This window comes from Opisthocomus hoazin, chromosome 15 (assembly GCF_030867145.1).
Source record: "Opisthocomus hoazin isolate bOpiHoa1 chromosome 15, bOpiHoa1.hap1, whole genome shotgun sequence".
Classification (NCBI taxonomy): domain Eukaryota; kingdom Metazoa; phylum Chordata; class Aves; order Opisthocomiformes; family Opisthocomidae; genus Opisthocomus; species Opisthocomus hoazin.
In genome coordinates this window covers 14,285,914-14,305,604 of record NC_134428.1, presented here as the reverse complement: position 1 = coordinate 14,305,604, position 19,691 = coordinate 14,285,914, and the positions used below count along the sequence as shown (strand labels likewise).

General features: G+C 47.8%; 1 protein-coding gene across 2 annotated transcripts in view; it reads right to left on the bottom strand.

Annotated features, from left to right (window-relative positions):
• Positions 1 to 522: 522 nt before the first annotated feature.
• The window catches only part of RAB40C (RAB40C, member RAS oncogene family), a 36,606-nt gene continuing 17,437 nt past the window's right edge, over positions 523 to 19,691 (bottom strand). For both annotated transcript variants that reach the window (XM_075436710.1, XM_075436709.1), the window contains 5 exons: positions 17,848 to 17,908; positions 15,607 to 15,667; positions 5,899 to 5,976; positions 5,263 to 5,485; positions 523 to 3,601 (listed from right to left, as the gene is read on the bottom strand). In XM_075436710.1, the coding sequence (XP_075292825.1) occupies positions 3,321 to 3,601; positions 5,263 to 5,485; positions 5,899 to 5,976; positions 15,607 to 15,667; positions 17,848 to 17,908 (704 nt within the window). In that variant the 3' untranslated portion in view covers positions 523 to 3,320. The remainder of the gene's footprint in view (positions 3,602 to 5,262; positions 5,486 to 5,898; positions 5,977 to 15,606; positions 15,668 to 17,847; positions 17,909 to 19,691) is intronic.

Sequence of the window (19,691 nt, the reverse complement as noted above, 5' to 3'; positions counted from 1 at the left end):
TTGTTCCCATCTGGGTAGGATGGGTGAATGCCACTGGAGCACTCGGTCTTCACCCCCCAAAATCGCCCAGACCCAGAGAGGCGATTTAAGGCTTCGACTGTACTTGTCAAACCCATTCCTGTGTACCAGGGACTGTGCCCAGTCCGTGCGAGCCGCTGGGGAGCCCGCCTTTCTCCAGACACCCATGGTATTAAAGGTGTTGCAGGCTAGTCTGTGTCTTCTTGGAGCTCCATCACCCAAACCCCAGCAATTCCGCAACAACCAAGCTGTTAATAAAAACAGATGTAGCATCTGCATGCATAGAGAACGGCAAAAAAATGACCAGAGCCAGGAATCACGACTTAAGAGCCCCCAGAAAATGTAATACGAGTTATTCTGAGGCTGATCTGGAAGTGGCAATGCGCACCTGCCCCACATGCAGCCCCAAGTCCCTGGATCTGGGCAAGACCACCACTTTTCCCCTTCAACCTCTTCCCAGCCCACGTGAAAATTGATACAACTTCTCCACCTTTCAATTGGTAGTTCAAAACAAAAAAAGACTTTAATTTATACAAAACAAAACCATGTGTAATCAGTTAAACAACATTGACTGTACAAAGGAATAAAAAAATAAAAGGATAGTCCAAAAAAACAACTCAGGAATGGTACAAGTGTTGGAGAGCAGCTACAGACTAGTGTTGACATCAGATGCAAGAATCTTTTCTTTTTAAATTTAAAAAAAAAAAAAGTTTTTGCTAAGCAAACCCTCCAGGTAAATCTTTCATCCTCACTCCGGACAGGATCTGTTGAGACCTTACAGGGTGAAAAAAATCAACTGCAAGGAAAAAGGCGTGGGGAGGTGTCACACGTGGCAAAGCCAAACCAAGCAGAGGTACATCAAGTTTTTCTAGACATGCAGCAGCTTTGTGATTTCAGGAAGGAAACTTCCGTCCCTCTTCGCCCCGCACACCGGTGCCCGGGAGCAGCCCGGCAAAGGGGCCCCGCGGTGCCCGGAGGATGTTTTCCAGGAGAAGTCACCTTTTGCGGTGCCCATCACCTGTTGGCCGTATATCCCTGGGCTGCTGAGCCAGCGATTGTCTTCTGCTGTGTGTTAAGTGATGGGAAACAGGTGCCAGCCATCCCAGACAGGTTCTCGAAATCCCCTGGCCTCCGCAACACCGCGCCGAGCTCGGCTGCGGCTTTGCTCTTGAGCCAAACCACCACTACAAAGGATTCTTCTCCCCCCCTCCATCTGCCCAGGGTTTAATTCTCTCCTCGCTCATTTGAGCTGGGCAATAAAGCACGCTAGAGATGAGCCAAGAGACCTACCCCTGCTCTGCATGTTGCTCGGCAGAGCCAGGGGAGCAGGGAAGGCTCCCTCACCTCCCAAGTCGGCTCGGAAGCAAGGGGACGGTGATGTCCCCGTGGAGGGATGCGCCCCTGCCTGCTGCCTGAGCAAAGCGGGCCTGTCAGCCACGCAGGAGCCGCTGCGGCTTCATTCTGCCCTTGCAATGCAACAAGCTGCTCCGGGGGCGAGAGGAACAAACCCAGGCCTTGAGGAATTGCTAACACCAGGAGTAAGATGGCAGCACTGCACCAGCTGCTCTCCTCGCTGAGGAGAGACCAGCTCAGCACAGGGAAAAGAAGTTCGCTTTCTACCACGCTACTCACAATCTACACATCCTGGCCACCTACGAGACTCAGTTGACACAGCTTAGTCCCACCGCCAAGCCGCACGTAGCTTCTGCAGTAAGAGCAAGGCATTATTTCTAAGTTTCCAGGTGAATTTCCAGCACAGATCAGCCACGGGACGAAGCCAGGGAAGCACATGCTGTTGCTGGATCTGCTCCCACAGCACGCGCCCATTTCGAGCTCCTGCCGCTGAGCACATATGCCCCTCTCTAACCCAGGAGCGGTCCTACAGAACAAAGCAGTTTGCTTTCCCGATTTCCTGGAGCTGCCACGAGCGCCGAGCAGATTTGCCACAACAGGACCTGGGGATCGCTGTTTTCCCACACAAACCTTTCACCTTCCCAGTCCCTGCTCCTTCACGCTCCAGTGGGGAAAGCTTTTTCTGCCCTTTCCCCACTTTCATGCCGGAGGAGCTGCAGCAACGCTAGCTCAGGCAGAAGGTCTTTGGAAAAGCAAAACAAGAAGCAGCCAGGATTCAGGGCTTGTAGCATGGGGTGGTGTCGTGGAAGGAGGGCTCTAGAAGCAATGGCCAAAGTTTTGCAACAAATAAGCAAATTCTGCTTTAGGCACGATGCTTCCAGCCTCTGCTCCTCAGACCCTGATCAGCCGCACATCAGAAGGTGCAAAGCGAGCATCAGTTTGACCTCAGAGCTGCCTCTTTGTCCTGCCTGCCAAAAGCTAACATCGAGACCCTCGGCCTCGCCGCTCTGCCCCTCGATCCACTCCCATCCCACCCTGCCTTCGGCACTCACAAGTTTTGGGAATAGTGGGAATAAAGCAGCTTGGGATATGTCACACATGAATCGATCTTTCCGTCTGCATATGTGGTATTTAAAAAAACCCAGCACAAGCCCAGGTGGTGATTGAAAGTCTCTTAAAGCATTTGTATACTTTCCTCAGAAAATCCTCCACTTCCCCCCTTTTGCTGACACTGGGAAAGTTAATCCAGTGCTTGTATTTACATGGCTGCATAAAATTTTCCCTGACAGCTTCTTAAAAAAAACCTTAAAAAACAAGTGAGATATATATATATATGTATAGTATTTACATAAATAAATGAAGAAGGCAAGTAGACTGCTTCCTTCCCCTTTCCAAACGGCCAACTCTTGCCTTGTTTACTTTGTTTTTGGCAACAGCAGGTTAATGTCCTGGTGAAAACTATCATTAGTCCCCTGTCCCCATTTTTTTTTTCCCTACATCCAATGATCACTATTGCACCAGCAATCTGTTCAGGAGTCCAAGAGTTAAAGTTGAAGCACAGACTCTCCTTGCCTACTCTCTTAAGCCTCTCAATCTTCCATTAAATCCATTTCTCCTTTGAGACTGGATGAGCTTTTTTCCCCTTCCCCCCTCCCCAACCCGGCAGCTGCTGAATTTTCCACCCCAGGCCGAGAGGCAAAGCCCAAAGCATTCTTGGAGGGTCACTTGGCAGAGTCCTCTCCCTGCCAGTGCTGCAAGATCCAGCCGGCACCACGCTTCATATGCGAAGCCAAAACGTGAGCACATTCCCAACGCTTGCGCGCGCCATCAAAAAAAAGCAACCGCGGCCCATTCAAAAGGATCCAGTGGAAAAGGGGTTAAGTGTGCAAACAGCTGTACGTCGGTGGGTGGGTGCGGATACCTTAGAAGCTCACGGCACATCCATCCTGCTAAGAGATCTTGCAGTTGTTGCGTGAGCAGTTCTGTGGGGGGCTCTGGGGTGGACGAATTGATTTGGATCTCTTCAGGCTGTTACCTTTGCTGCTGCTCCCACCTCCGCTGCTGGCCAAGGAATACGATCGGCCGTGCATCATCACCGCGTTCATCCCGTTGGCCATCGAGAAGGACTTCAGGTGACTCTTGATGGTGACAGGCAACGGCAGCTTGTCAATGAGGTGGACTGGGGTGCAGGACACGATGGCTCGGCAGCACAGGTCCTGTAAGCTGAACACTGGTGGGAGAAAAGAGCAGACAGTCGAGGGCCAAGAGATTTCAGGAGCTGCCTTCTCCCTACACCGATTCCTTGTGCTGTGCAGTTCCTGCTCCTCTGGGAAGAGAAGCTAGTAACAATTGTATAGGAGCCTTGAATAGAATCATAGAATGGTTTGGATTGGAAGGGACCTTAAAGATCATCTAGGTCCAACCCTCCTTCCACTAGATCGGGTTGCTCAAAGCCCCATCCAACCTGGCCTTGAACATTTTCAAGGAGGAGGCATCCACAACGCTTGAGAAACCCCGGGTAAGCTCTGCCTTAGAGGTTAGTCCTTTGCAGGACACCAGCTTTGGTGTCAACACAGGGCTTAGACATGGCCACCCCCTCTCTCTGCACAGGGCCCAGGACGGGTAGCGCCTTGCTCACATTCCTGCTGGACACTCGGCTTTTCAGGCCGCCGTTTGGCAGCCAGCAGGACATGCCCAGGGAAGGAGGCAACAGGGCCAGTGAACCCCGAAGCAGGACAGTCTCACTTGGGACCTGCTCAGGGAACAGGAGCCATGGGGTCAGCTCTCTACAGAGCACCTGCAGCAACAGAGATCCCACCAAACCAGAAGAGACTGCCCTTTCAGGCTTCCCAGTGTCTTAGCTCAGCGTACACCACGTGAGCCTGCTTTTGGAAGTCTACTTGGAGGGATTTCCCAGCAAGCAGCCACACGAGGGCACGCTCTCCCCTCCAGCCTGCCGCGAAAGCCACACTGCAGCTCCCAGGCCGGCAGCCCCCAGCTCCCAGGCCGGCCTCTGGAAGACATTCAGGAGAGGTCTGCAAATGCAGCCCGGTTCCTGCTCTCCTGCTTGCGATCCCTCCACGAGCTGGAGGCAGCAGCATGGCAGCCAGGTCAGGGGCAGGAGCCCTGGCAGGTAATTTGGTTTCGGGGGTTGTCAGACAGGATTTTCCCTTCCTCATGAGCAGGAGCGAAGGAACCATGTGAAGACAAGTCACCCCCAGAGTGCAAATCTCCTGCTGCTCAGACTGCCAGCGGGGCACACTGCTGCCTCCAGCCAGGAACGTGGGACTGAAGACTATTCTGCTTCAAACGGAACAGGCTGAGATGTAACGCAGACCCTGCTCACAGTTTGCCACACTGCGGCACATATGCCTGGATATACGGAACCTCCCAGCCCACAGCTGCATGCCAGCAGCAGGGATGGGAGTTTCTCTTTCAGCTCCTCGGGCTCATTCTGCCTCCCCATCTCTCCAAAACAGGAGACACAGGCTCCAAAGGGTAAGGACAGAGATGCTTACACTTGGATTTATCCCACACAGCCATTTGATTGCAGTACTTTCAAGCTGTGAGCCTAACTGCCCTCAGCCTCATTCAGAGTAAGCAGAGAGAGGTAGGATGCCCTGTAGCAATTCAGATCCTAGACATGCTGAACTGCCCTCTGGAGCTGCCCGTTCCTCACCACCGGCTGCCAGGTTCCTGCGCTAGTACAGGTAGATTGGTACAGCTCAGATTCAGCTTGTCTGACCCGAGGCATTTCTCCACATCAGGTGCTTTCAGATCCCACAACTGCTAACAAACACACCTCCCACCCAGGCAGTCAGTCCTACCCCTCCACTCAGCCCAGCCAGCTCTCATGCCTTCCCCACGCCCAGCACTCTCCTCACTACTGACCTCTGTTGGGTCTCCAGATCTTCTCCATGCCATGCCGCATGAGCACGATACGGGACAACTCTGTGAAGGACTCTATGACGTTGAAGTTGCACAGGGGGCTGACCTCAAAAAACGTCATGCAGTTCTTCTCTGCGTAAGCCCGGGCCTGCTCCGTTGGCACTTGCCGCTTGAAGGCGAGGTGAAGCCTGTTTCCCACCAGGATCCGAGGGACACCTGGGGCATGCTTAAAAAAGGAAAGCAGTGGAGAAATCATAGCTTGTCCTTAGTAAGGGCAGCCTATGCCCACCCAGTGTTCTGTATGCAATAGCAGTGAAGGGCAAAGAAACAGAAACTGCTCTGTGACCAAGAGGGACTTCCAAGCAGTACCACTACACGATAAGGAAGACTAATTTATCCCCTCCACAGTCCATTTCAGAGGGAACTTTTTGACCATTCCCAAGCCCTTTCCTACTACCCTAGATTTATACAGAGGTGGAGGGCAGACTCTCATCCCCTCACTCTGCTTGTTAGCGGACTGCCGTCTTTTCCTCTCCATAGCAGAGCCATTCTTGCCCCCGTATCGGGGGGGGCACCTCAGGTGATACCGCCCCAAATTTTTGCTATAGACCACTGCACGCGTTCTTCCATTCAACTTACCTCATCTATTTCCTTTATCCATCGGTCTATCCCATCGAAAGACCAGCGATTAGTGATGTCGTACACCAAGAGAATTCCCTGGTGGAAGAAAATCAGGAGCAATCGGGAAATTTCATAGAAGGTAAACTCAAAGGGAGACACATCTGAAAGACCACCTCCATGTGCAGAAACCAAAAGGCTAAGGGACTTCTGCATTATTTGTGTGCTTGCTAGGGCAAAAATCAAGACAACAGGTCTGTACTAACTCAGTCCTGGACTACTAGGGAAGGTTTAATTCCTGTTTTGTCTTGAATATCGCCCAAATAATTTCCAAAGCATCAGTCTCTACGAAGAAGGAGAAATTGCCTCAGTGTATCTAGAAGAGTAAAACACACCCTCTTCCTGTCACAAATCCGATACAAACTCACTGAGGCAGAAACAGTCTTTTTTTTTTCCACCTTACGCAGAAGGGCTGTATTCTGCAGTAGGATGGTAGCAGAACATGGCGAAGTTTACAAAGCACACCCATCTCCAGCTTGTTCTCCCTCTCCAGAGCTTGTCTCATTCTGTTGTCACTCTGCTGGCAGGGAAGAAGTTGAGTGATGCCAATAAGCAGCACAGCATCTCTGGAGGACTGAGATCCCATGACCGGGATCCATGCCAGGCCTTGCTGAGGGCAGCTGGTGTTGGTAGTTGTCACTGCCACACCGGCAGAGAACACACAGAGTACAGCGATGCTGGCAAACCTCAGACGGTCAGATCAAAGGTCCCGCTGAAGGACCTTTCCCCCACTCTTTCTTCTGGAAAGAGAGGTACCTACTGCATCCCCAGGCCCACATCCATCTTCACTAAATGCTACCACATCCACGCCTCGCTTCCCAGTCACCTCCCAAGGTGCAGCACAGTGATGCTGCCAGCTGGGACAGGCACAGCTCCAGGCAGGCAAATTTGTGCCTGCAGCCGTGCCGACACCGAGCAGGACCTCGGAGGGTCTCCGCCCGAGCCCCAAGCCCAGCTAGCAGGACTCGCGACCACGACCAGACCGCTGGCCACCATTCAGGTCTGCAGCAGCTCCTACCAAGTGAGCTTTTCTTGAATCAAAGCATTTCTGAGGACAGACACAAGGAAAGTAGGCTATGCCTGGCCCTGCGGGCACACAAGTCAACACATCAGGAGCTGCCTCAGTACTGGTCAGGCACATACAGCATTTAGAGAATGGTCTTAATCAGCAGCCTTTCTGCAACTCTCCCGTTATTTTTCTGACTTCTTGTCACTCTCTTCTTTGCACTCAAGGACATTTCAGCTGACAACAGCCACTTCAAGGCTACTTCGCAGAACTGCAGTTGAAGATGCCCTGGAACGGGAACTATGGAGGAACAGATGATCTCACACCAAGAGAGGAGACAGCCCAGCTGGGAATGCAGTGCCAGATGAAAGGTAACCCAGCAGCAAGAAGACTGAGCTAAGGGCAAAAAAAAACAGCCTGAGCTGACTCCAGGATAACAGATCATTTAGCAGCAAGCTCAGCAGAACCAGTCTTCTCCAGACCAGGGGTATCCTCCAGGAACAGCTGTCCCCTCCTATGGCAAGTCCCCAGTGCAAGCAAAAGAGATCTAATTTGGCAAAGGAAAGTCTGGCAGCCCAGTCCTCCCTAGGAGATGTCTAGATACAGCACAGTGGAGTAGTGAGCTGACAAACTGCCCATCATCTGTCCTGGTACAAGTCAGAGACCATCAAGCACCCTCACGTACCACTGGAGTTGCTCTTTTATTCATTGAAATGCAAGATTAACTACACAGATGGGAAACACAAACTACCCAGTCCTCCTGACACACAGCTTTGCAACATTTGCTGCTGCCAAAGCCTGTGATGAACGGGGGGAAGCCTGTACAGAAGCCATGTACAAAGATGTGATGTACCTCAAGTTTATAAAAAAAAAAAAAAAAAGCAGCAGCATGAGATCTGGGGCACATAGGAATGATAAACACCAGGGCACCTGAGCCACAAAGGTACTTGAATCCTCATAACAAAGACGCCTTGAGCTGGCACTTGAAGCGTTCCCGCCACTGGGAAAAGCAGCCCTTCTTGAGTACGCTGGGTGTGCCTCGATGCTGTTTGCTTTTCTCTCACAGCAAGCAGCTCTCACAAAGCCTGCCCAATTTCATCGTTTTTAAAAGTCTTGGTCAGAACAATTCTGGTTCCTGAGCTTCATTCCCAACCTCACTGCATAGCACTTCCTCCCCAGGCAGTTGCTCTCCAGGCAAAGCTTGCTTTTTCTGTCCTTGCTGGCCCTCCAACACCTATGCCTCTGCATCTGTACTGTTTGCAGAAAGGCTTGGACGTAGAAAAAGAGGTGCAGAGGGTACAAAAGGCAAGTCACGTGTGATGGCTTGGTTTTCATGCTTGATAGCCCAACATGAAGAGTGAACCCTTCAAAGTTTTGTGCTTGAGGTTGTTCTGAGGGACCTGACGATGCAGAAGCATACATGGGGTGGGGGAAGCAGATGCATCTTCAGTTCCCTCCAAGGAAGTCTGGAGTTCATGTCTAGATGCCACAATTTTTTGCAGTGTCATTTCTAGAACAGGCAGAAAAACTTCATGCTCAAGAAGAAACTGAGGTTGTTTTTGTTTTGGAGAAGATCTCCAAGGTTTACACAGGAAAGAATAAGAAGGAAGTAATAATGTCCCACAATTAAGAAATTCCACAAATCCAAAGATACTGCTTTTCAAGAACCCAATCAAGAAACATCCACTACCAAGATACATCACATTTTAAGTACATTTTGAAAAAAAAAAGAAAAAAAAAAAAAAAAAAGACAGAGACTCTAAGCTTTCTTTTCATTTTTGTTGTATTTGTTTTGACTTCTAGCTTCCAAGGCTGCATGTGTGAATGAATGGGAGTCAGGAAACAACAAAGCAAAAAGTTTGATGACCCCTTTCCAAGATAAACTGTCAGCAAGTTAAATAAGTAGACTTTCTTTTACTTCTGAACTGACAAGTTCCTTTGGCCAAGAGAAACAGACCCAAGACCTAGTTTGTGAAAACTGTCTCTGCCAGAAATACGCTCTAGGAGGAGAGAATTTTTAAGTGTGCTGGCAGCTGCAGCTTGGATCTTCTTTAAATAGGAATAAGGATAAAACATCAGCAAAAATGCAGCCCCAAGTTCTCAGGACCAGTGTGGAAGGTCAAGACCATGATTTCTAAATGCAAGAAGAGACAGACTGTCTGCCAGCTTACCCTCCAAGTCATAACAGAGCTCCATGCATGCACATTTAGAGTTAAGATTGTCAAGGAAAGCTTCCTGAAGGTCAGAAGACACCAAGGCCAAGTTGTCTAATACCTTGCTTCTGTCCCCGTCCTCCCCAGAATGGGTAAGATGACCACTTCTACTGTAACTCGGCAGAAGTTGGAGGAAGCAGTCTTAAAAGCCTCTGGCCAGCTCGTGGTGCTGCCAGACAACCTCGTACTTCTTCCAAGTAGCACTGGCACGCTCCAGACACCACGTTTCTAGAGAACACATCCCAAATAAACTTTGTCATTACCATTTTCTCCCCTAGAGAGAATAGTCCACAGACATGCACACAAGGAGCTGGCTGCATCTCTACAGACAGTTCCAAATAAGAGCTGGTTTTTGGTTTTGGTTTTTTGGTTGGTTTTTTTTGTTTGTTTGTGGGTCTTTTTTTTTGTTTGTTTGTTTTTTCTTTTTTTTTTTACAGTCTCCTTTGGACTAATGTGCACAGAATTTTAACTTACTCAACTAGACAAATGAACAGTTTCTCGTTTGCAGCCTAAATTGTTCTCCAGGTGCCTAGATGGCTGTCAACACCATAATATCTCCATATCTCTCACTTTTTACTTTCATAAAGCACCTCTGTATGTGTTATGTACCCCAAGTTCCCACTGCACAGAAGTGAAAAGCTGTGCCCTCAGGTTCTCAGATCAAGGGTATTCTTGAGCCCTCACCAACGCTCCAACAGCCTTTCTTTTCTCCTCAACCTGCCTACAGGCTTCTCTGTGCGAGGTGGAAGATGGCTGGACTCATCCTCAGCGTTGTCTCAGGTCCTTTCACAACTGATTTTCAAAGTTCATTTCCATTCTGTTTTTGTTCCACTCTACTGGGATTGGCACAGCCCTACGCACACCAGAGACAGAAATTTCCACGTGAGTACATCACGTAGTGAACAAGGAACTCAGAGAGATCATCTGTTATTGTATCCAGCAGTACATGTGGACACTCACTGTGCCAAAACCTAAACTTGTTTTCAGAAGGAGCTTACACAAAGACCTGTCCACATAACCAAAGGGGAAAAAAAAATGGTATCATCCCTGTCTGCTTGCTGCAGACTTAGACCAGGCTAATGAGCAATAAGCTTTTAAAGGTGAGAGAGAAGCAGCATGCTCACCCATCAGTGCAAAGCAAACTTCTCCAGAAAGGCTTCTCAGAGGCTTTAGGAGCTGGATCTCCAGTCGCTCGCACAAGCGCATAAGAACATTGCTGGGAGGAAGCAAGTGCTCACACAACTGCCAAAGACCTCAGCTCAGTGCAGGCAGATGACCTGGCGGCCACTGTTCACTGGTATTCTCCACTGATTGAAAAAATCTGTTGCTGCAGAAGCCTGGAAGAATCCCCCAGACTGGATTTCTCCAGCCCACAGGACGAAGTAAACCATAAACAAAGATCCAGCACTGACAGCAACCAAAACACTTTGTCTCTCCTGCCTGCTCTTTTGGATCTACATTTGGTCATGGCTTTCCAGCTGGCACCTCGGACCTTGGCTCACAGGCAATTACGTCCTGCTGCCAAACCACTTCCCAACAGCATAACACATTGAGGGGGTTTATTTATCACTGAGCTTTTGATAAAGGTTTTGGCAGGCAGGGTGGACTCCTCCAGCAGCTGGACAACCCCATCAAAATGACCTGAGGCAGGTAAAGTACTTGCAGCAACAAAGGAAGCTGTAAGGTAGAGCAAAGCCTACATCTCAGAGTCTGCTCAGCTGCCAAAAAAGCCTTCCTGCATACTAAGAAGCTCTGAACAGGATAAACAGCAGCTACTCAAATCACTTGCCTAAGCAAAACTCAACAATATTCATTATTCTGCTAGGGCTGCAGCTTTGCTGTAAGATGGGATCATTTTTTCAGCATTGATTATGGCTTCTTGTACATGGTCTGAAACTATTCATGGAGGACCTTCTGTATCACACTGTCTGGGAAGAGTTGCCAAACCACATTTCCAGAAGCAGTTTAAATCACTGGCACATGAGGACAGCAGGAATTATACTAGCACTGCTGCTTCCTTGCTAGATCAGAAAGCACCACCACAACCCTCTTTCTCCCCTCCATGATGACTCTTGGAATAGCTTGCATTTGCTCACAGCAGCCAGAAGAGCCACAGCTGCACGCAACAGTTGAGATCAGCGTGCCAGCTCTGCTGTCAGTATCACTGAGACCTTAGAGCCAAGCAGAAAAAGCTAAAGAGCAGAAGTCCAAGAGCAAAACAAAAGATTTCTGAAGCATCTTTAAGCATCACTAAATGCCTTTCACCACATGCCACATTGTGACAATTAATATAAAAATCCTGCTGCAACACAGCAAGCTCCAAACTCCCTGAGTTTGTTCTGCAAGTCACAACACTACTGGGTTTCCATCTCCACCCTCCCCTGGCCCTAGAGCCACCATGACGTGGCCTGCACACTCTCCATGCCCCACCAGTGCTCTGCTATCCCAGACACAATGGCTCCTCTTTTGCCCCAGATAGAGACCCTGATGCGACGTGGTCAGGACCAACAGACCCTAAAGACAGTAGGGATGATGAAGGCAGCTGTGATAAAGCAGAAACTCAAACCCCAGGGATGCAAGAAGAGAAATGCAGCGGGGTCCCAGACACACCAGCACACAACAAAGCCTCCACCTTGAGACAAAGAGCTCACTGTACCCCTAATGAGATCAGAGCAGCTAGGCAGGGCATGGGGAGGAAGGCAAGTCAGATCTTTGATCCTCACAGCAAATCCTGAGGCAGATGGGGCTGGCTCACCTTGGCTGAAAGAAGGGACTGGTCCTCATCCAAAACCAGCTCATCAAGGACAGTGAAGCTATTTTACTGTAGATGTTTTCGAGAGGAAGAAGTTCCTGCTGAACACGAAAGCCACATGGCTGTGTATCCAGGGAAGTGGTGTGGAGTTTAACTCAGGGAAGGCATTGAGGTGCTCCAGAAGAGTCCCTTCACTGGGGCGGGACTAGCCTGAAGTCCAGACTGAGCAATGCATGAGGTTGTGCTGTGGGGGAAAGGAAAACTCCCGAGAAGGTCTGCCCCCTATGTGGAGACTGTTTTTCCACTTCGCAACCTCTCCAGGGTTTACTTCAGAAGATTCAATTCTTATCACTACGCTTTAGAAGCAATACGGTGTGTGTGTGGGACAGTCAGGTGTGTTTCCCTTACTTGAAGGCACTTTTCATACCAAGTATTCTCTTAAGCACTGACTGTTCAGACAGACTCACCCTGTTCTCAGCCACCCCTGTAAGGACTGCCAGGTGACTGAGGCCAGCCTCCTGCTCTCATAGCTAGTCCTCTTTAGAAACTCTTTCTTCAAGCTCTCCTTGTACTCCTTACGGGAAGCTCAGTTCAGACTCTCAGTCCTCTACTCAGTGAGAACCTTCTGCTAATTTTCAGTGGGAAGGCGCTTGTGGCCAGTTTATACCAAGCTGTTCTTGTACAAATATCACGCTGCACTTTAAACAGAGCTTTCTCCACCCTGGCATCTCTTTTCTCAGCCGTATTTATTCTTCCTGAGCTTTCAGCTTGTTCAGTTAAAAAAGCTGTTTCTCTTGCCTTCAGCTGGATTTGCATCAGGCTTCCTACAGCAGAAGTCTTGAAGTTTGATGATACCAAGATATCAGAGAGGAAAGACAGCTGAAGCAAAGAAGTCAGTACAGCATGCAGCATTAAAGACATCTTAAAGAAATAAGAGAACCTAGGAGCAATTTATCTCTTTTGCCCCAAGACCGCGCTGGGTTGTCTTTATGCTAATACTGTCCCAGAAGAAGTTAGCTTCTGCACATTGAAAATAACTGGAGGTGTTGAAGTCCATTCTTGCTGTCACACAGGCATTTGTTATTCAAAACAAATAGTCCTCTTGCTTTGGTTAACCATTAAGAGTTCAAATTAAGATACTTTCCTCTTCCATTGAAGGATACGGTGAATTATTTAAGAGAGACAGTATCTGTATTCCTGCTAATACAGGAATATTGCTGTATCACCACATGGGAGCCAATCACTTGATGCTGAAACCAACTTAAGTTTTACTCCAAGCGACCTGGAGAAGACTGTACAAGGACTCTAGTCATTAGTCTTCAAAAGACCCCCACTTTTCACTGTGCTCATTCTCATGAACACTTTCAGAGGGCAGTGGAGATATTTCACGTGGGAACTACCCCTCCTCCCACTGGGCAGGCTTGCTGTTTAAGGCTGTTTTTGTTGTTTTTAAGGGTAAGAGTTGACTATTTTGGCAGATCAGGATTAAGGCATCACAACAGTACTTTGGAATAGGCATTTGTTGCACATGCAGAATGCAGGCTTTGAGGAAAAGATGTAAGCTACACCTTGCTGTGTAAGCTCCCTCCACACCCCAGCATTTAGCAATAAAGGTCCCTCTGCCTGGCTGATGAGGTTTATTGCGAGCGTCTCTCAGACAGACTCTTTTGGAGGGGTAAGCAGAGAACATGGATGAGGTAAGCCCTGCACATGTTCAAGGGAGAGGTCCTAAAGCAACACTGCTCAATAAAGCAGAAGGGTAAGATGTTGCCCCCGAAGCAAACAAGATCAAGAAACTCATTTTGAGGAAGGAAGATAAAGGTAATCCATTTCAAGCTCAAGGTCAGCCAGATACACGACACCTTATGGCACTCGGTGTCAAACATAGCACCTAGGGAGAACGTGCTACAGCAACCCAGGGGATGCACTGTGCATGTGGCCTTACGGCACCACTGCAGTTTCTAGACAGATGTGTACCTGTCTCTCCTACCAGTTCAAGCACTCTCATCACTACTTATTTCACCTTTCCTGTCTGCCCCAGTCTGCTGTACGGCAGCAGTAGTTACAAGTTCTGGCATGTGGGTGCAGGCTCTGCTGGGCACAGCCCCATGGAGACACAGCACTTGCTCCGAGGAGCTCACGGTCTACACGAAGGGTAGAAGGTCTTCTGTACAGCAGTTCGGAAAAGCAGGTCATGCTGCAGACAAGGATAAAAGCTCTCAGATGATATTTCTTGGCACATTAGTCAGGAAGCCTGCTGCTTTCTATTCCTAGCTTGATTTGAGCATCTGACACAGCCAGGTCTCAGAAAAAGACTGACCAAAGCTAAGTTACATGGTCATCAGAAAACCATGCTGACTGATGCCGTTCATTTATAACTGGTAAGGCAAATTACATGGTCTCAAGCCCACAGGTTATATGAGGATTGGAGTTGTAGATTCTTCTGAAACGTAGTATAGGCAGAGGGAAGCTTTAAGATAAACTCATACATCGGACCAAGCATGCGAACAGAAGATCCTGTACTCTCCCACCACGAGGCATGCTCCAACACTCCTTGCCTAGCACTTCTGCAAGCACCAGGAAATTGGCCTCTGCTTCAAAGGAGCTGCCTCAAAGCATCCACAACAGCAGAGATATGCACAAACAAGAATAAACGAGACACTGGAGGAGATACCAACAGCACATCCCAGGTGAAGTACTCTCACGTCTATAGCACAAGCAAATTTGCAGGAAGTCTTCAAGAATGAGAGCAGGATGGATTTTGCCAGCTAGCAAAACAAAACTCTACAGCTAGAAGCAGCAAAAAGCAGAGAACAACAGTATCAAGAGCTTGAATAAAAGTGGCAAAGTTTCCCGAAGGCTGGGAAGCTGCCAGGATACTGGCAGTCAGAAGGCTGATGTATAGCTTCTGACTCTTAGCGTCTAAGAACGGAAGAATTTTCTCCAAAGTTTTCCAATTTGGAAACAAAAGGAAAAATACAGTAATTCATTTAACTTAGGGAGACTTTATCCTGGAGGGACTCTGTCATGTTACTAAAAGGACAACAATAAAACTGTAAGAAAGCTCTATCAACTAACAGCAATTTTTCAGAGGACCACAAGATTTTTCTGCTGTTCAGAATCTAGATGCTAATCTGGAGCAGGGCCCAAAGGAGAATGCAATGCTCTGTTTCATGATTTAAGGAATGTACTTTATGATCCAATTGAGCTGCTCTAGTTTCAAGTCTGCATGAAACATGCAGGCAGGAGCCACCCTATTTTTGGGAACTGACTTGAAGGCAACACAGACTGGAAGAACTCCACTGGGAAAGCCAATGTCATACTTAAACAAATTTGACAAACCTCAGAAAGTATGAGCTCCCACATTAAAGCCAAGGCAGATCTAGAACTGCCTTGTCCTCTATTACTCCTTCTTCTCAGACCTTCTCTAGAAACTAATACTGAACATAGCCTGTAACAGACCTTTTCTGCAACAGTGTAGGAAAGTCTGTCATCCACTCTCCTCTCTCCCACCATTTCAAAAAAACAGAATACCAGGCAGCATGACTACATGCAGTGCCTCTTTGCATTTACATAGATCCCATCATTTTGATGCTTCATGCTTTCTTCTTCAGAGCTCTTTACTACAGCATGAGAGATTTTTACAGCCTAAAGGAAAAGCAAGTGTGCCCAATCAAAGCACTGAGAGCAGCACTTACCTGGGCTCCTCTAGAGTAAGATCTGAAAATGGTGCAAAATCTTCCTTGCCCTGATGTGTCCCTGCAACAAAGTAAAGTTACAGCTATGAAATTTGGAGAATCAAATCCCATACTGCACATCTCCTACTGGACTTTAAAAAATAAATTAAAAAAATATACAAAAAAAAGCAGTGTTGATCTTGTCAGATCTTTAGAACATGCATGGTACTCAAACTGCTCTGCACAGTGTTTTGGGGAAGTATCGGTGGGTGCAGTCTTTGGTTACAGTCAGACACTCCAGAGGTCCTTGCTGTCATCACACTTCCCACGGAGATGGTACAAACCAAAATCACTCAGCTTCAGCACTACATTATGATGTACTAGAACGTAAACCATTTTACTCCCTTGGGCAAAGAACTTTCTCTCTAGTTCCCTACAGTCCATGGGAGTTCAAAGTCAGACTAAGACTGAAGACCTCTCCTAGTCATGGAGAAGAGCTGACCTATTGTAAAATGAACATAACCACTTAAGATAAATTGTCTTGCATGCTCTAGTTTCATTTATTTTTCCAGACAGATTTTAACCAAAAATGAAAGGAAATATCTTTATACTCAGATCTCTGACAGACCTGGTCTGTTGAGCTCAGGAGCGGCACTAGGGAACAACATTTCTAAGTCCACTGTGACCGTAAGGGACTATTCAGTCACTATCATTTGTCCCAGCTGCAACTCTTGACATGATGCAAACAAGTTTGGTTACATTACCAGCACCTCTCAGTGCCTGTGGGAACATCTCAGACAGTGAGTCAGAGCTCAGCATGTCGATTTCACCACTGCATTACTGAAATATGTCAGGGTAATCAGAGACACGTTATGATGTTCATCACATCTATTCCCTGGGCCAGAATAAGACACATTAACGATCACCGAGAAGCCTGATGAATCCCTCAGCCCCAGGTTTGCACCGACTATATGAAAGAGGCAGCAACCTCAAGTTTAGGACAGTCATTCTTTCAGATCTAAAGCTTTCAAGGATCATATTATTGGTCCTGGATGTCAATCTAACAGTTTGTGCTTAAATCAAATATCGGGTTGCATGAGGAAAGTAATGGTAAAAGATTACACTGTGGTATCATAAACTGATGCTACTTGAATTTCTGTCCTGGTTCTCCAGCTCAAGAATTACAGTATAAAAAGAAGAGGATTTCAAGAGAGAAGCAGTAACTACACATTTGGGGCTGAAACATTAAAACAGACATCTTACAAGGGAAGCAAAAGAATACAAGCAGCACAAATAAATGTACAAGCTGGAAGCGATAAACTAGCTGCTGCCGTTCTTTTGTTAGAAAAACAAAGACATTCAGCTTCAGAGAGCAGGGGTAAACTAAACCACAAAACTATATGCGGCTAGAGTCAGCCACTGAGGCTGAGAATGTCCTTCATTCCTATTTAACAATTCACATGGATTACTAATATTCCTGTTACTTGATACAAGCATTGGTAAAGGGGCTATTTAACTTCATGTTTTAGGGCCTGCGTCATTCCCTACTAAATCCACGTGAAACCCAGAATAGGGGCACGCTACCTATCCTCCCCCTTTCAGCTAGAGGATTGCTGTGGCAACTTCTCAGCAGTTAAACCTCAGACAAAGCCAGGCCAGAAGGACTCCAGGTCTCTCTCCAGTGCTGACTGATTAGGCTGGGGTCACCCCTCAGATGCAGCATTCTCCCATCTCCATCCCAGTTTCAGGGCACCCCAGTAAGTCCGGCTCTCCAGGGATTTATCATATGCTGACACTAATCACAAGGGCTATCCACTGCTCTTGTAAGAATTTTCTACTCAAGTCATTGAGAAATATCCAGGCTTCTATAGGGACTAAGGGCTTCACTCATTTTTTTTCTCCTCCTTTCCTACTGTCTCTGTCTGTACTTCTCCTAGGATTTCAGGAAAATCCAGTATTGCTTCCAAAATAGTACTGTTCCCTCATTGATTGAGAGCTGTATGGGCACACAGTCAGGTATGATGGAGAAAGCCTGAAATCGGACCATTCTGGCAAAGAACAACACGCTGTTTGTGCTATTCGATCAACAGACAGGGATCTGGTTTGCTAGAGTAACTTGCTAGTGAGAACAGCTAGCAAGCCTCCCCGCACTCCTGGGGATGCTCTGCGCTCTCTGCAGCTCGGTACAGCATCCCACTAGCAGCACCACAGCCCTCGTCACTGGTCCTGTGCTTTCAGCTAGAGCAGCTCAGAAACACTCACCAGAGTTCCAGCTTGACCCTTCTGCCGTCCAACAAGATAGTAGTGGTCTTGTAGTCAATTCCTGAAAGGAAACCAATAAAAAGCTGAGCAAACACAGAGCAGGGTCTTCCGAGATGGACCAGAAACCTGCTCTGCCCATCCAGATCTATCTTTTCATGTTTATAGAAAGTGATGTTCTCTCTCCCTTGCTCTATTGCATGTTTGTGGAGGGCTACAGAGACTCAGTAGAAACAGACCTCAGTTTCAAGGCAAAAACTACTCTTGTGGAGCTCTATCCCTCCTCCCTAAAAATATAGTTAACGCCTAGATTGCTTCTTACTTCTCCAATGTTGGATAAAGCCTGTCAGGACTCAAGCTGTAGCAGATTCGGTGGTCTGCAGCATTATCCCAAGTGACAGTGTTAAATTACAGACTTACGGAGGGCGAGCCAGAGACACCAACAATTCAGAAGCATCTCTGCTAAGTCAGCCTGCAGACCCAGTATCTCTCAACGAATGTCACTGCCTGAAACATTCAAAGGGCATTCTGGGAGGCAGCTGATCTCAAAAGCCTGTCCAGAGAATGCCGTTTCTTCTTCCGAGTAGCTCTTCGGTGCCCATCATACCAGGGTCAGATAAGGCAGAAAGAACTCCCCCTTCACCAGCAGCTGCGAGAGCAGCACGGACAACTGCTTTTCACAGAGCCATTACTACCAGAGCAGCAGAAGACTCTCGAAACCACACCACCAGGCTGTACTGACAAGCAACTCCTTTGCACAAGGGGTGCCCAACATCTTCAGATACACAAAGAGTTTGTTAAAAACTGGGAGCCTGTCTCACGTTCACACAGAGAAGTTTAAAAAAGGGGCAACCCCACCTGCAAGTAACACGTTCAAAACAAGGTGAAGGTGCCTCTCCCCATGGCCCCAGGCACAGCAGGGAAGAGGCGTGACTGCATCTCCCACCCACTTCCCCAAAGCCTGGGCTCGGGAACAGCCAAGGGGCACCAGGTGCCCGGGAAAAGCAGCTTCTCCCCCAACTCCAGTTAATCAGCTTCAAGTGTGTTGAAGTTGCTTAAACAAAGCACCATGCACCATTACTGCACACCCACTAAAGCATTAACTAATTTACAACTGCCTTTAATAAAGTAGAGTCGCTTCACTCTGATTAGATCAACTTTATTTTTTCCCCCTGCCAACAGATATCAAACTTTGAATCTATATTAAAAACCCACTGTTGTGTTACAACCTGTATTTCCCTTTTCCTGCAAGGAGAATACTGCCCTGATAACCAAACAGACAAGTTTGTCAATAAAGCAAATGGATTTTTCTGAGTCATCAGCAGGAGCTCCCTGTTAGTGAAAAACAAATTAGATTTCAGCCTTCACAGGGTGCTATAAAAAGCAATAAAGATAATTATCTTAAATTCCAACTATTTCCAGTGCTTTATCACAGAAAAAAAGACAGTTTACATTTTATCTTCCTCCAGAGACAAGTGAATGATCTGTATTTATTTTTGGGCAGATATAAATTTCCCCCTGCAACCAGGAAGGAGCATCCAGACATCTCCCCCCAGTTACTGAACCAGGATCATGCCCCAGCACAGGCTGACTCACCATTAGGGAAGGGGCTAATTAAACCCATTGCCCTTTCAGACACATAATCCCCAGAGACTCTGCTCCATGCAGAACTGCCCCATTTCTCGTTAGGCACAAGAGCTCCCTGCAAGCAGTAAGTCCTCAGCATCCTCTGTGCCCGCAGCTCAGGCACACGGATGGAACAGTCGCGTGCAAGCACCAAGGAGGGGAAATAATGACACCATTTTCAGGGCACAGAGGCCACACGCTGCCAAAAATGCAGCCATCGG